Raw genomic sequence first — 13,046 nt, 5'->3', positions numbered from 1 at the left:
TTCAGTTTGGTACGTTCTACTGTTGTCAACTTAGTTTTTTTTTAGCAAGACTTCCTCGCACTGAGGAAAACATCATTTTTATCTGTTGTCTAACTAAAGGAATGGTTGTAGTTAATTCCAGTCTTGGCTTTCTAGATAAATGAATGGTAAGAATTGACAATATAGAGAAAGTCTGTAATTCACTTCCTACTTCTTATACTCACTTCTTATGCACTCCTGGTGACGTATCTGGAGTTACGATGTGGGAGTCGCGTGTTAAAATTGTACATGTACGTGTAGAAGTTGTAAAATAACGTTGTTATTTACCGCGATAATTCTTCGTATGGCGTGTTCCGTAGTGACGTGTTCCGTAGTGATGAAACATTGTTTCGTCGGTTACGTGCTACAAAACTAGGAATTCCTTATTGAAAGTGATCATTGGCCCACAAACCATTCACGGAAGGTTAGGTTAGGTTCAGTTAGGTTAGGCAAGCATAGTTATAACATTTCGTTCGTAAAACTACGCATATACACCTATATATAAAAAAAACAATCGGCTTTTTTTCAAATTTCCAGACGTGACTCCCGGTTTTTTACAACAGATTCGTGATTAGGAGGCCAAAATCAGTTAGCATACCGAAAATTAACAAATTTGGAGACTTTCTCTATATTGTCAATTCGCTCCAAATGAATTTCTGACACCTGTATGTGCAAGTAAACATAATTTAAATTTTGGATGTTTTCGTCTCATTTGTTCTGATCTATGTTAATCGTGACGATGAGAATGTATGGAGAATGAATTAAAGAGGATCAGGAAACATTGACATGACCACAATTAGGTCACCTGGCTTCGTAACGTGTTAGGATGACCACTACGGGACTTTCAAGAAAAAACATAGGTAAAGGTGACCTATCTCATTCAGTGTGAATACTTCGCATCCTAGTTTTTTTCTACCCACCTTTACGTGATAATAGAACATAGGATCCTTGTTTGGGACCCTTCTATGATGGCAACACGAAAGGTTACTATGTAACATAAAAACAGGTTATAATAAATGTAGTTGCTTCAGAGAATAGAATCCCACTTTTTAGGCGCAATTTAGCTCTTTTCTGCCAATCCAAAGTGACAACACTAGCCTGTTCCGCCAGACCTGAAACAGACATGGCCCCCTCAATAACCCCATAACCAGAGGTCGGAAGTAGCGCGCTACTTGTAGCGGCGCTACTGTAGCTAGCTACAAAATTTGTAGCTGTAGCTGTAGCGGCGCTACATTTTATAAATTGTAGCTGTAGCTGTAGCGTCGCTACAAATTCTTGTAGTTTGTAGCGAAAATCACCTCGCTACCGCTACTTTTCTTGTTGGAGTTTTGAGGTAAATGTTTACGTGGCAACAGTGTTTACCAGAGAAGAAGAAGAAGAAAGGTTGCCATGCAACTGTGTAGCGCGTTAACTTTGTTGTTTGTTCCTAAAGGAAAAAATATAAATACCTTCGTCTTTGGTCTCTCGATCTCATTTGTATTTTGTTTGGGAGGTAGTGGAAGCTCGTGAGCCCGTTAATTTTGTGCGTCGCCTTTGTTTTATAGTACCACGTTATTATTATGAGTGATATCGACAGCGACGATTGTGGAAGCAAACCACGCGAGAAGTTGCCATGGGAAGAATACAATAAGTTTTTTACTTTCAAGAGGACAGGGAAAAATGGAAATTTCATTGTAAGCTGCAATCTTTGCTGCATAGGAAACGAATTGTCGGTGACGAAGACCAGCACATACAATATGAAAATTCACTTACAGGTAAGTGTAAAATTAAAGGATATAATAATAATGAAAGGGGAGATATAAACTCGGTCACATGTTTCATTACAATTTCTTGAAAGTGTGTAAATGTAGAAATAATGCAATTACATGCCACGTTGTTTACCTGCCAGTTGGTAACCATTAACATTTATCATACGTTTGTACATTTTACACAGTTTTTCTCCTGTGTGCTATTTGGACAGTCTTTCGAACAAAGGCATGTAGTGCTCACCAAAGTCGGTAAGTGGTTGGTTTCATTAAATAGTACTAGATTTTCGACTTCTGTCCAATGTATTACTTTGGAAGGATTAATTGAAACATGCGAAAGTTTCCGAAATAAGTTTTTAAAATTGTGCAGAACGTGCACCTAGTTTTAGTCGAAGAAACCTCCAACTGTGCGCCAATTTTGTACTGGAAAGTAATTTCCAAAGTTTCCGTGCCCATAAAATTGAGGTGTGTGTGTTAACCTCAACTTTGAAACATTCGCCCGTAAATAGCGAGACCCGAATATAAAGTTCGGTATTATCTAACCTTCTTGCTTGGCCGAATCATTTTCTCATGAATAAAGTAATATTTTGGGCCTAATCTGCCGTTTTGCAAATTGTCCAACGTACTGTTATTTCAACCCTTTTGGAAGAGCAAAAAATATTGTAGACGAAATGTTTGTTGCTTGGAATTTTGATCGACGTCTTCAATCGGTTATTTTTTTCCCGCTTAAATAAGAATTTTCAAAGGGATTGCAGAGAATTTCACAGTGCAAAAATTGAAATTTAGAGTTATAATGAATTTAATACCTTTTTCACTAATCAGGAGCTACTACAATGTGGAGTTCTTAAGTCAATGTGGTGTTCATTGTCATTTAATATCATGCACGTGTGATATGACCACAAAAGACATAAAAAAATGGAAGTGACTATTTTCACCAGGTGGTGGGAATAGCATACGAGGCTATTTTCACCAACAAATGTAAATACTTGACCATAGCATTGTATTTGGCGCAAGTTTCTTTTGTTGCATTGCGATTTCATCATTCTACGAATGCAATTTTTATATGCTTAGATTTAAGTCTGTTAACACATACTGCGGAGTTTTAGTGATTACTTAAAGATGTGTGCTTTCATAGTTATGTTAGGTGGGCCAGGTTTGGTTTTCTTAGCATTAAAATAAAGTCCCTAAATGCATTCTACTAAACTTCCGATTTACTTCTACTAGTCTACAATACTTAAGTTGCTTCACGATGGAAAATGCATTGTCCGTGGGAAGCACGCATGCTCGCCTAAGGTAATTTTTAAGTGTTTTTTTCAACATTTATAACTTTTACCGAAATCCAAACAAAGGTTCAAATTTTGTGTGATAATGATTGCCAAAATTCTAAGATTAGTCTTACTGCTAGGATAATTTGAAAAAAAAACAACAAAAATTCATAAAATAATCTAAACCGTTACCCACATCCATGTTTGATACCCAGTGGAGGTACATTGTAGTTCAGATTTTAAAATGTAGGCCCACTCCCGATTAGCCAAACTGTGCATAAAGTGGACTAAAAATCTCATTGGGCAGTAGTACTTAAGTTACTGCTAAGGAGTTAATTTAAAGTAAAATTGGTGCAACTACTGCTGTCACAAAGTAGTGAGAATAGCAGAAAGTGTTAAGACCAGAAATCACATGATCTGGTGTTGGGAAGTATTTACAAATAATTTTAATGCTGGAAGTGACCTGCCTAACCTAACAATGAAAGCACAAGGAATGCAATGCCCCTTTCATACTACATCATGTGACATATTAGCAGTACCAATTCATATTAGAACACCTTGTGATATTTTTCAAACTTCATAGTGTGAAGAAAAATTACTTGTCCATACGAAAATAAATGCACGCCGACATAAGTTTCTTACACATCAACAATTAAGGAATGCACACATACATGTAGTAGGCCAGGTTGGAGATCATACACATGAGAATTTAAATTCTGGTGAAAATAGCTTCAAAGCTAGCTTCACCACCTGGTGAAAATAGTTACTCCATAAAAAAAAAATGTATTGAGAGCAATTGAACATAACTGCATAACCTCATAAGAATCACTTCCTTGTAGTTGATATTCTTCCTGCCCCTCCAATAAATATCTCTCAGGGCAGAATAACTTTTTTGTAGTGAAAATGTTGAGACTGTGAGTAAAGTGTACAGATAGGTATCAGAGTAGCCATAGCCTGGAATGATGTTGAAGTGACATTTTCTCATTATCTGATTTCACAAACTTGGAGACATTTGCATTACTTTATGAATCTGGGGTCCTGGATTTTCAATTCGTGGAATAAGGTGTTTTGACAAGTTATGAAAGAGTAGAGCTGTAGAAGGTATGAATCAAAATTCTTGACCCTCGTCCCCCCCCTCCCCACAAGGGTTGGAAATGAATAAAAAATTATTAGTTATTATTCTTATTCACAGCTTTCATTCTTTCTAGTGTAATTAAACACTTATTTTAAAATTTAACATACTGCTTTGATATGGAATTCATAGCTAGACAAAAAATGAAACTGACTAATCAGTTTCTTCAGTGCATTCTTCAAATTTCAGTTCCGTTATTAAATGGAATGTGTGCACATTCATAGAGCTAGAATATATCCATACAGATATCCTCTAGTGTTCAAACCCAGTAAAACTTGACGTTAACGTAAAAACAAACATAACGTTTATGTTACCACTTTGCCATTGGGTAAGCACTAAGGCTGAGCCAATATCACTTGGATGCTTGGGAATTGGAATGATAAAAGCTTTTTCAAATATTGATTGATATCAGAAATTATACTGCTCTAGAATTATTTGCATAAATTTACCAAAGTTTTTGCTTTAAAATATTCATGAATATTTTATGTTATGCTAATACAAAATTCAATGTTTTTGCACATAAATCGGGCACAACTTCCAATTTTGCATAATTCCCAGGATAATTAGCCTCTGCGAAAGTGTTTTGTGCCATTTATGTGGATCCTGCATACAATCAAACAACAAAAAAGTATCTGCCAGTATTGATAAATAGAAAAGATGCTTTCTGATACAGATACCACTTGTATCAGCTCAGCCCTAGTAGGCACACACATGAGGCAAAAACAAATTAATTCCTAGAAGCAATACCCAATGTCTTCTCTCATGACATGCTATTCACATTAAGGGAAGTGTTTTCCCACAAACACTAGGGACCAAAATTGTATATATTGTTTCCATTGCAGAATTATTTATCTCAAGACAACTTCATGTCTTTAGTTTCTGAGGTAACATGGGAGAAAGTTGCCATGGAATTCCACAGTATTTATTCATGACAGTCTCGGCAACTTTTATTCTTATTAGAACCTTATAAATGGTCCCGTGGCATTTTACTGTATGGTAACATGTGTAAGATTTCCTGTGATTATTTTAAATCCCAAGTATTTTGTAAGAAGTTCAAAATTTCAGAGATTAAATCTTGTTACTGTATCACTGCACTTTCATTTGTGCACCTATAGTCATAATATTTCTTTCTTTAGAGAAAACATGAGCAGAAGTTGGGAGAGTTGAATAAATCCATCGAATCAAGCAGAAAGAGAAAAAGAGAGATCTGCGATAGCAACCAACGGCAGAAGCAGTTAAAATTAAGCAGCCTCAAAGATGGAAGATTCTCTTTTTCAGGTGAGTTATTTGTGAGAGCATATTGATGTTTGGGATTTCTATTTTGGTTTTCATCGTTCTTATACCACTCATGAGTGAACTGTGACTGTGATGAATGGAGAGAATGAAAGAGACAGTCACATCCATACTTTACCCACGATCCAAACCAATTGATGAAGGACAGTGGCTACTCACCGGAAATTCTGGGAATTATGCATGAATATTTTGTTCCGGGAAGTATGTGGAATTTTGGATTCATTGGAATCGCACACTCTTCATATTGTTAATATTTTTATTGAGGGGCGGTAGTATGTAAGTTTGGAATAGAGAAAACCTCTGCTTGCATCCTTGAATTTTTGGAAGGTTTGCCTTGAAAACTGGGAATTATACTTGAATTTTTTCATGGTCTTAGAGTGGCCACCCTGTGAAGTAGCATGCTAATGCTAGCAAATCCACCATAGGGACTGGCAATTTCATAATTTTTATTGTACAATTCTTTTGTCTTCAACCATGGGCAGTGCGAGGGGGTGCTTGCGTGCCCCTTAATTTTCTTCCGCATCCCCTACGTTTAACTGAAAACCCTAACTGTTAGAGTGTATATTATGTCATGTCACATTGAGCACCGAATGTCAGGTACTGAATGAAGTAAGACCGTTATTATTGTATGCAATGGACAAGCACGTAAAGAGATGCAGCGGCAGCCTCTATAAAGATCAGCGGCAGATTTTTTTCTTCAGTCAGCATTGTTGTTATGATTGTTTTCTTCCTTTCTTTCATTAAGTGCTCTGTATGCGGTTTTCAATAATCGCCTATAGCAGAGATTCCCAAACTTTTTTTGTTTCACGGCACCCTTAGTGTTTCAAGATTTTTCCGAGGTGCCAAAGTCAGAATGTAGGCCTATCTAACACTTGGCAACGCTCAGTTAGTGTGGTTAGGTTGCTTGCCTCAAGTTAAAAAAATAAACACATATATCAAATTCAGAAATATATTACACATAATAAAAAGTACTAAATAAGCACATATATTGGAGTGTCATTTCAGTAAAATAGAACATTTCGCGGTGCGCCTGTAAACCATCCAGTGTGCTGCAGTGAACTGTTTGGTAACCACTGCCTATGAGCTTGGTGTGAGTTATGTTTTTATTTTATTTGTTTCTTTATTGTTGATAAATGGTTTATTTTTGTTCTTGTTCTTCCTCTTACTGGAGCAAAAATTGCAGCTGCTTTCAAATTATCAGGAAATTATTTAAGCAAGTTGTAATGTGAAGGGTAGTTTTCTTGTTAATACATTCTATGTATTTGTTCCACATTACATGTCTAGTAAACGTACCATTTCAGGCTTTTTCAGAAACTCTTACGAAGAGGCCCAATGTTCACGAAAAAATTTTGGAATAAGTTATTGGGGGTGGAATTTTATCCTGAAGTGGCAGACGGAAGGTACAATGTACTATGAAATCGTATTTTGTAACTCCACTGGTTACATTAAAAAGGTTCAAGAATTGTGTTTTTAAAGGTCAGGATAATTTCATTTTGTATTTCACTACATAGTTCAATGAGACTGCAACGTGTATCTGAATGTTTACACTGTATGACAAATTTCTTGGAGTATAAGTATCATCATGGACGTCCAGGGGGAGTTCAAGCTGGGGGGAGGGGGGCACAGCTTCTCATGAAAATGGATGTCAATCTAAAGATATATAATTTCATTTCAGTCAGTAATTTATGTTAATCAGTGGAGGCGATTAGGGGTGTAGTTGCCCCCCACTTTTTGCTATATATGCTAGTTACTATGCTAAACCTTATCTACCAAGAGAAAGTAAACTGTTCTTCTCACACCCCCCCCTTTATTTTTTAAAGATTGCATGAATGTTAGTTGAATACTGATAATTATAATTATATATTGAAACTTTTAATTAATTCTTAATCTTTCATGGCATTAATCAAATTTCATATCCTTTCATTTGTAGGGGAAAACCAAAAGAGTATAGACAATAAGTTGCTTGAGTGGATAGTAGATGGGTTGCATCCATTCTCTGAGGTGGACAGACCATCGTTCAATGACTTATGGCAGTCTTTAACAAAGAAGAAGTTGATGTGCTCTGCGACCTTAAAGAAAAAGTTGGGGGAGCAATATGAAAGAATGGAATCTTCAATGTTAGACGAATTTGAAAAGGTCAGTTTTGTCTCAGCCACAGCAGATTGTTGGACTGCACATCATAGGTCCTTCTTAGGAGTAACCTGCCACTGGTTGGATCCACTGTCTCTAGAGAGGAAATCTGCTGCTCTTGCATGTCGGCGTCTCATAGGAAGCCATACTTACGATGTTTTGGCAAAAGAGCTGCAGGACATATTTATCAGGTACCACATTCATAATAAAGTAGTGGGTGTGGTAACTGATAATGGATCAAACTTTGTGAAAGCCTTCAAGGAGTTTTCTGCAAGTGAGCCGGAGGACAGCCAAGAGTCTGATGTGGTGGAAGAAGAAATTACAGAAATTCTTGCCACAGGAGATTGCACTTTGCCACCACACATTCGCTGTGCAGCACACACTTTACATCTTGTTGCAGTGAAAGATTCAGAAAAGGCTGCATCATCAGATGCAAATTACAAAAGGCTCTTCCGAAGTGCCTTCGCTAAAGCACAGGCATTGTGGAATAAATCCAGGCAGTCTTCCCAGGTTGCTGACATAGTGAAAAAACAGCTTGGTGCATGTCTGATTGTACCAAATGCAACACGGTGGAATTCAGTGCATTCTGCTGTATCGGCACTATGTCAGCATTTTACAAAGCATGAGGAGAAAGTGCATGCAATTTCTGATGCAGTTGCCCTGTGCAGATTTTCTCCACATGAGATTGAATTTTTGAAGGTAGGTCCGATATGATAAAATTACTTATGTAGTTGGCACTCATTTCATACTCTTAACTTATTCAGTCATTGCAAGCTGTACTTACAAACTGCTATAATATTCTTAATTTTTGCCTTCAATTATTATAGTGTACTTTTTAAGATTCCAAAGTGCAGAATTTGCATAATATTTTTCTCATAAATTTTAAGTGATGCATACACTTATGTGCTGGAATCAGAAGAAATTATTAACATACATTTTTATTGTGGAGATTAGAAACTGTTTGCTGTGTTTTTCCAAAATGGATTTCCTTTGAATGATATGCTACATTTAAAGTACATGAAGGAATCATACTTATGAATTGTTTTTAATATTTTCACCATTGTTTATTGCTATAACAAACATTATATTTACAAATGAATAAATTAATTCCTACAATGTTTTAAAGTAACGTACATTTTATTTTTGAAGGAATATGCTGAGGTTACACAACCACTAGCCAAAGCAATTGACATTCTCCAGGGAGACAAGAAGGTGTCCATTGGATATCTCCTTCCCACACTCCACCAACTTCTCCGGATACTTGGTTTGAAATTGGATTCTGGGGATGTAGCACATTGTGATGCCCTTGCCAGAGCTATTGTTGATGGTGTGAAGCAACGGTTTGCAGGCATTTTATGGGATAAGGATACAGTGCTAGCTGCTTGTTTCCATCCAAGGTAAGAAGTTATCTGGAATTAATTCACTGCAGTGTCTTTTATATCTTGATTATTCACATGAAAGATGCATGATGTTTTACTTTACATAACAAAACATCAACATTGTTAACTTCTCTTATAAGATAACAATTACGTGCTTTCATATTTGCACAAATCAGAATATAGTTGCTTTATTTGATGTTCAAAATAATTTGTTGGCAACCTGTATTTTATTTAGTGCATGCCAATGTTAAACTTGTCTTTGGTTGAGAGGCGGATATCTAGTCTTGGCCAATAATACCTTGTTATGTGAAGTATACATTTCAGCTGTTTCTTTTCACTATTTTTTTTTAACATTTGTCTCATACTCATTTGTTTTTGTAAATATATTATTTTATGCAGTTTCTCAATAGCCTAAGAGGTTTTCTTTTATAGTTTCCAGAACTTGATAACATGATTGTTTATTATTTTTTTCAGTGTTCAAATGTAAACCAGCTGTCTTCCATGGTGCAGTAGTAGTTATCAAAGCATACTATGATACCCAGGAGTCTTGGGTTCAAAGCCCAGCCTGGGATTGTGTGTTTTTTGTGATTGTCCATTCATCAATTTCACCCATCCTCATCTTTGCGATTGCGATTAGCTCTCTCCCTCTCTCAATATGTCATTTATTGTCTCACTTATTTTGTCCCATGCTGTACTTTTCAAATATCTCCCTCTCATATTCAAAATAAACCAAATCAATTAGTTCAATGTAAACCTGCAATAAACTTGAAATTGTTGCCCCAAAGTGGACATCAAAGATTTGTTTGTTTTTTTGTCTTCAGTGTAGTTAACCAATACCCTGATATAGCACTTTTATTGTATTTCAGATTCAAATTGTCATGGCTTGAATCGGAAAAAAAGAGTGAGGCACGCAGATGGATGGAGAAAGCTGTATCTCATGATACGAAGGAAAGTTCAGCTTGTCAGAATGAAGAGAAGCAGCTAGACGATTTTGAAGATTTTTTCAAGTTTGAGCAAACACAATCTGAAACAGAACTACAAGAACTGTGCAGATTTCTAAAGGATGGTCCCAAACCTGTGGAGACACTGCTCAGTTACAGTAGCAAGTTCAAAGAAATTTTCATAAAATTGAACACTGTTATGCCGTCAAGTGGAGCTGTTGAGCGTTTGTTTAGTGTTGGCGGAAACTTGTTTTCTAGCAGAAGGACACGGCTGACCGACCAGAACTTCGAAATGCAGCTGTTGCTAAAGTTCAACAGACAGTTGAATTTGGTTTAAAAAACTTGTATTGGACAAACCAAACATGCATGTTATACACAGTTAATAAAGTGGTTTGTACATTCGCAATAGGACTTTCAATAGTGTTATAAAATTAATATCTTGTCTCATACCAAAAGTTCGTCAGCAACTAGCTTCAGGACAGGTTTTCCTTAAAACTTTATTTTTTTTCCCCAAATATCTATTGTGAAAGTTTAGTATATAGAACAGTAATACAGAATCATTAACTTGAGTGTTGATATAGAATGCAATGAGTGAGGGTGCAGCCCAATAGGTAGAGAGAAAAAAGTGGACAATAATGCTTAGTTGTGCTGAAGGCTAGTATCAAGATAAGGACATCTAGATGATAGATGTAATGATAGTACAGATAATGTATGTATGCACACTTTAGTTATTTGATATCTGGATACATTGACAAATAAGTATGTAGAGGATGTATAATCAAGTACTGTATTTGGATATTATACATCCAGGTGTATAGTTTACCAAGTACCTGAATAATTTTATTATCTATATATTAGGGCTAAGCCAATACTACTTCGAATCAATATCAGTGCCAACATACATCATAATGGCGATACTTGAAAAGATGTAATAATTCAAAGTAGGTCAGAATGTGTAATATTTTTTATGATACTGCCCCAGTGGAACTAGGCTATTGTCTTGAATATTGATTTTCACGCAAGATGATCGTTTGATCACCTCATTCATTTTACTCCCAATGTGTCTGGATATTTACCCTCTGCAGATTCTGGAAAAAGTATGTCAGCATCTATGATACCATTCAATGCATGGGACTCTGTATCAGTTCATTCCTACTATACATTCATGGTGCCGAAATGCTGTCAGGTAATCCAATGACTATACAAAGGTACCTAGACATCCAAATTGAGGATATTGGATTTCCACTATTCAAATTGCTAAAGATTTATTTATTAATTAAATGATTGATGTGTAGGAAATTTAGATATTGCTTGTCATAGTTCTCTGGGTTCATGCTCCTGATAATTCTCTTAGGAGTTTATGAAAAGATGCAATTGAAACTTTTTGTTCAAAATCTTTCCTTCATAATTTTTTCATTAAAAAATTAATTGTTGCCACCAAAAATGTTAAAACAAGTCAGATGGTAACTCAAAAAATATATCAATTGACTGGTATTGTGATAACTGCCTATTATCTAACTAACAGCTGGGAAGTTTCAAATATCTTCATGACTTGTTTTTTGTTCATGCAGAAGTAGCGAAGTAGCGAGTAGCGCACAGGAGTAGCGTAGCGAGCTACTTTTAGGTAAATGTAGCTGTAGCTGTAGCGAAGCTACATTTTGGAAAAGTAGCTGTAGCTGTAGCGAAGCTACTTTTAAAATGTAGCGTTCCAATCACTGCCCATAACACTCTTTGTCCTAATCCCAAAAAGAAGTCTTCCCTTGCATTGTACTCTCATTGCCCGCCCTCTTCTCTTGTTATCCCTTCAGAGTAAACGAAACTGCCTACCTCTTCGCTTGTGTCGCCTGCATAAAAAAATGTCTGCTTGTAATATATATTCGACGACAGTGTTAACGCATTAAATAACGTTTCAACAACTTTTATTTTTTTAAAAAAAAATTGCTGTCACTTGCCACTGCTACTTGCAAAGGAAAATAGAGTTGAAAACATTTTAGAAATTATTGTTATAAGAAGGAAACATGAAAGACCAAAAGTGGGTCCTACCTTACCGATGATTACATCTTCACTCAATTAAGAACTCAATTGATCTTGTTATTCTTGCATTATAGTCCAGCACTTTCTTGCATAAATCTCATCGCTGCACACGACACGAATCACAAAGAAAGCTCTACCGCCACGAACCTCGCGCTCCGAGCCACGCTCCCTTGTAGCGTCCTGAGCAGGAGGCAAGTTTTCACAGAGAGGGAACAAGCGAGGGGAATCCCCGTTCACGATAGAAATAAATTATTCTATTTCCAGTGAAAGTAAAACTACTTTGTAAATATAAGGCGTAACTAGCATTTTAATTTACATAATTTGGTATGAAGACTTACAAATATAAGTTCTTTAGATTTTCTGTTTACGCTACGGTGTTGGGTGAATCTACAAGACCATCAGCACTCTGACCAGAAAACGAAGTCAGAACTACAATACTCCGTAATTTTAAATTTCACTTACACTTGTCGATGAAAGGGAGGAAAACCTAAGTTTCGTACAAAATATGGAGAATGTACAATGAAATAGAAATCTCTCTGCACGAACACATGCTAATGTTTATAAAAATGCTGGTACACCACAAATTTCCAACCCTGGCGGAAATGCAGTGTTGCTGATATTCTGTTGGTCCTAGTGGGTAACACCGCGAGGCCGGCCTCACGAGCACGTTATAAGCATACGTACAGTACTCGTAAGATTAGGCTTCCCGTATATACGACCATACGACGGAAAGTGAAGAGAAGAGGCCCCAGCAGATGTGTCTCACTCCGTGGAAAGTTCGTATACTGGACAGGGTTAATTTTTTTTTGTAATTATCATAAATGAAAATTCCAAACTTTTCATTGCATTACATATGTCTTGACGAAATAAGTAAATACACCTTTATAAGAGTAATGGCGTGGGTAGGCCCGGTTGCATGTCCTCTTTGTCGTATATCTAACCAACGTACAGATCGGGGCAGACTTAAAGGATGTCCTCACCATTTTGACGAGGCGTGAAGATTGAGGAAGATAACTTTCTACTTTCATTAATTCTGTTCGGAACACCCGCAGGTAAAACCTTCATGCCAAACAGAGACGCACTCCTGGAGTAACACCGGTCAACTTGTG

At 36.5% G+C, this 13,046-nt stretch overlaps 2 protein-coding genes across 2 annotated transcripts in view; one reads left to right on the top strand and one right to left on the bottom strand.

Moving 5' to 3' along the window:
- The window catches only part of LOC145984474 (uncharacterized), a 224,808-nt gene that overhangs the window by 192,382 nt on the left and 19,380 nt on the right, over nucleotides 1-13,046 (bottom strand). The window lies entirely within an intron of this gene.
- On the top strand, nucleotides 1,401-8,266 carry LOC145984321 (E3 SUMO-protein ligase ZBED1-like). The gene is made up of 4 exons (XM_083117977.1): nucleotides 1,401-1,772; nucleotides 5,297-5,438; nucleotides 7,384-8,216; nucleotides 8,252-8,266. Exons 1-4 carry the CDS (start codon nucleotides 1,578-1,580, stop codon nucleotides 8,264-8,266), a joined length of 1,185 nt encoding a protein of 394 aa, XP_082974103.1. The 5' UTR covers nucleotides 1,401-1,577.

This window comes from Lepisma saccharinum, chromosome 2, assembly GCF_977018435.1.
Source record: "Lepisma saccharinum chromosome 2, izLepSacc3.1, whole genome shotgun sequence".
In the NCBI taxonomy this organism is placed as follows: domain Eukaryota; kingdom Metazoa; phylum Arthropoda; class Insecta; order Zygentoma; family Lepismatidae; genus Lepisma; species Lepisma saccharinum.
Note: the sequence above shows the minus strand (reverse complement) of the source record. Positions and strands in the feature narration are given on the sequence as shown.

What these genes read in the sequence shown, in the direction of transcription:
- LOC145984321 (XM_083117977.1), top strand. Translation starts at nt 1,578, where the DNA reads ATGAGTGATATCGACAGCGACGATTGTGGAAGCAAACCACGCGAGAAG. An exon ending in ATATGAAAATTCACTTACAG is followed by an intron (nt 1,773 to 5,296) that starts GTAAGTGTAAAA and finishes TTCTTTCTTTAG; the next exon opens with AGAAAACATGAGCAGAAGTT. An exon ending in TGGAAGATTCTCTTTTTCAG is followed by an intron (nt 5,439 to 7,383) that starts GTGAGTTATTTG and finishes TTTCATTTGTAG; the next exon opens with GGGAAAACCAAAAGAGTATA.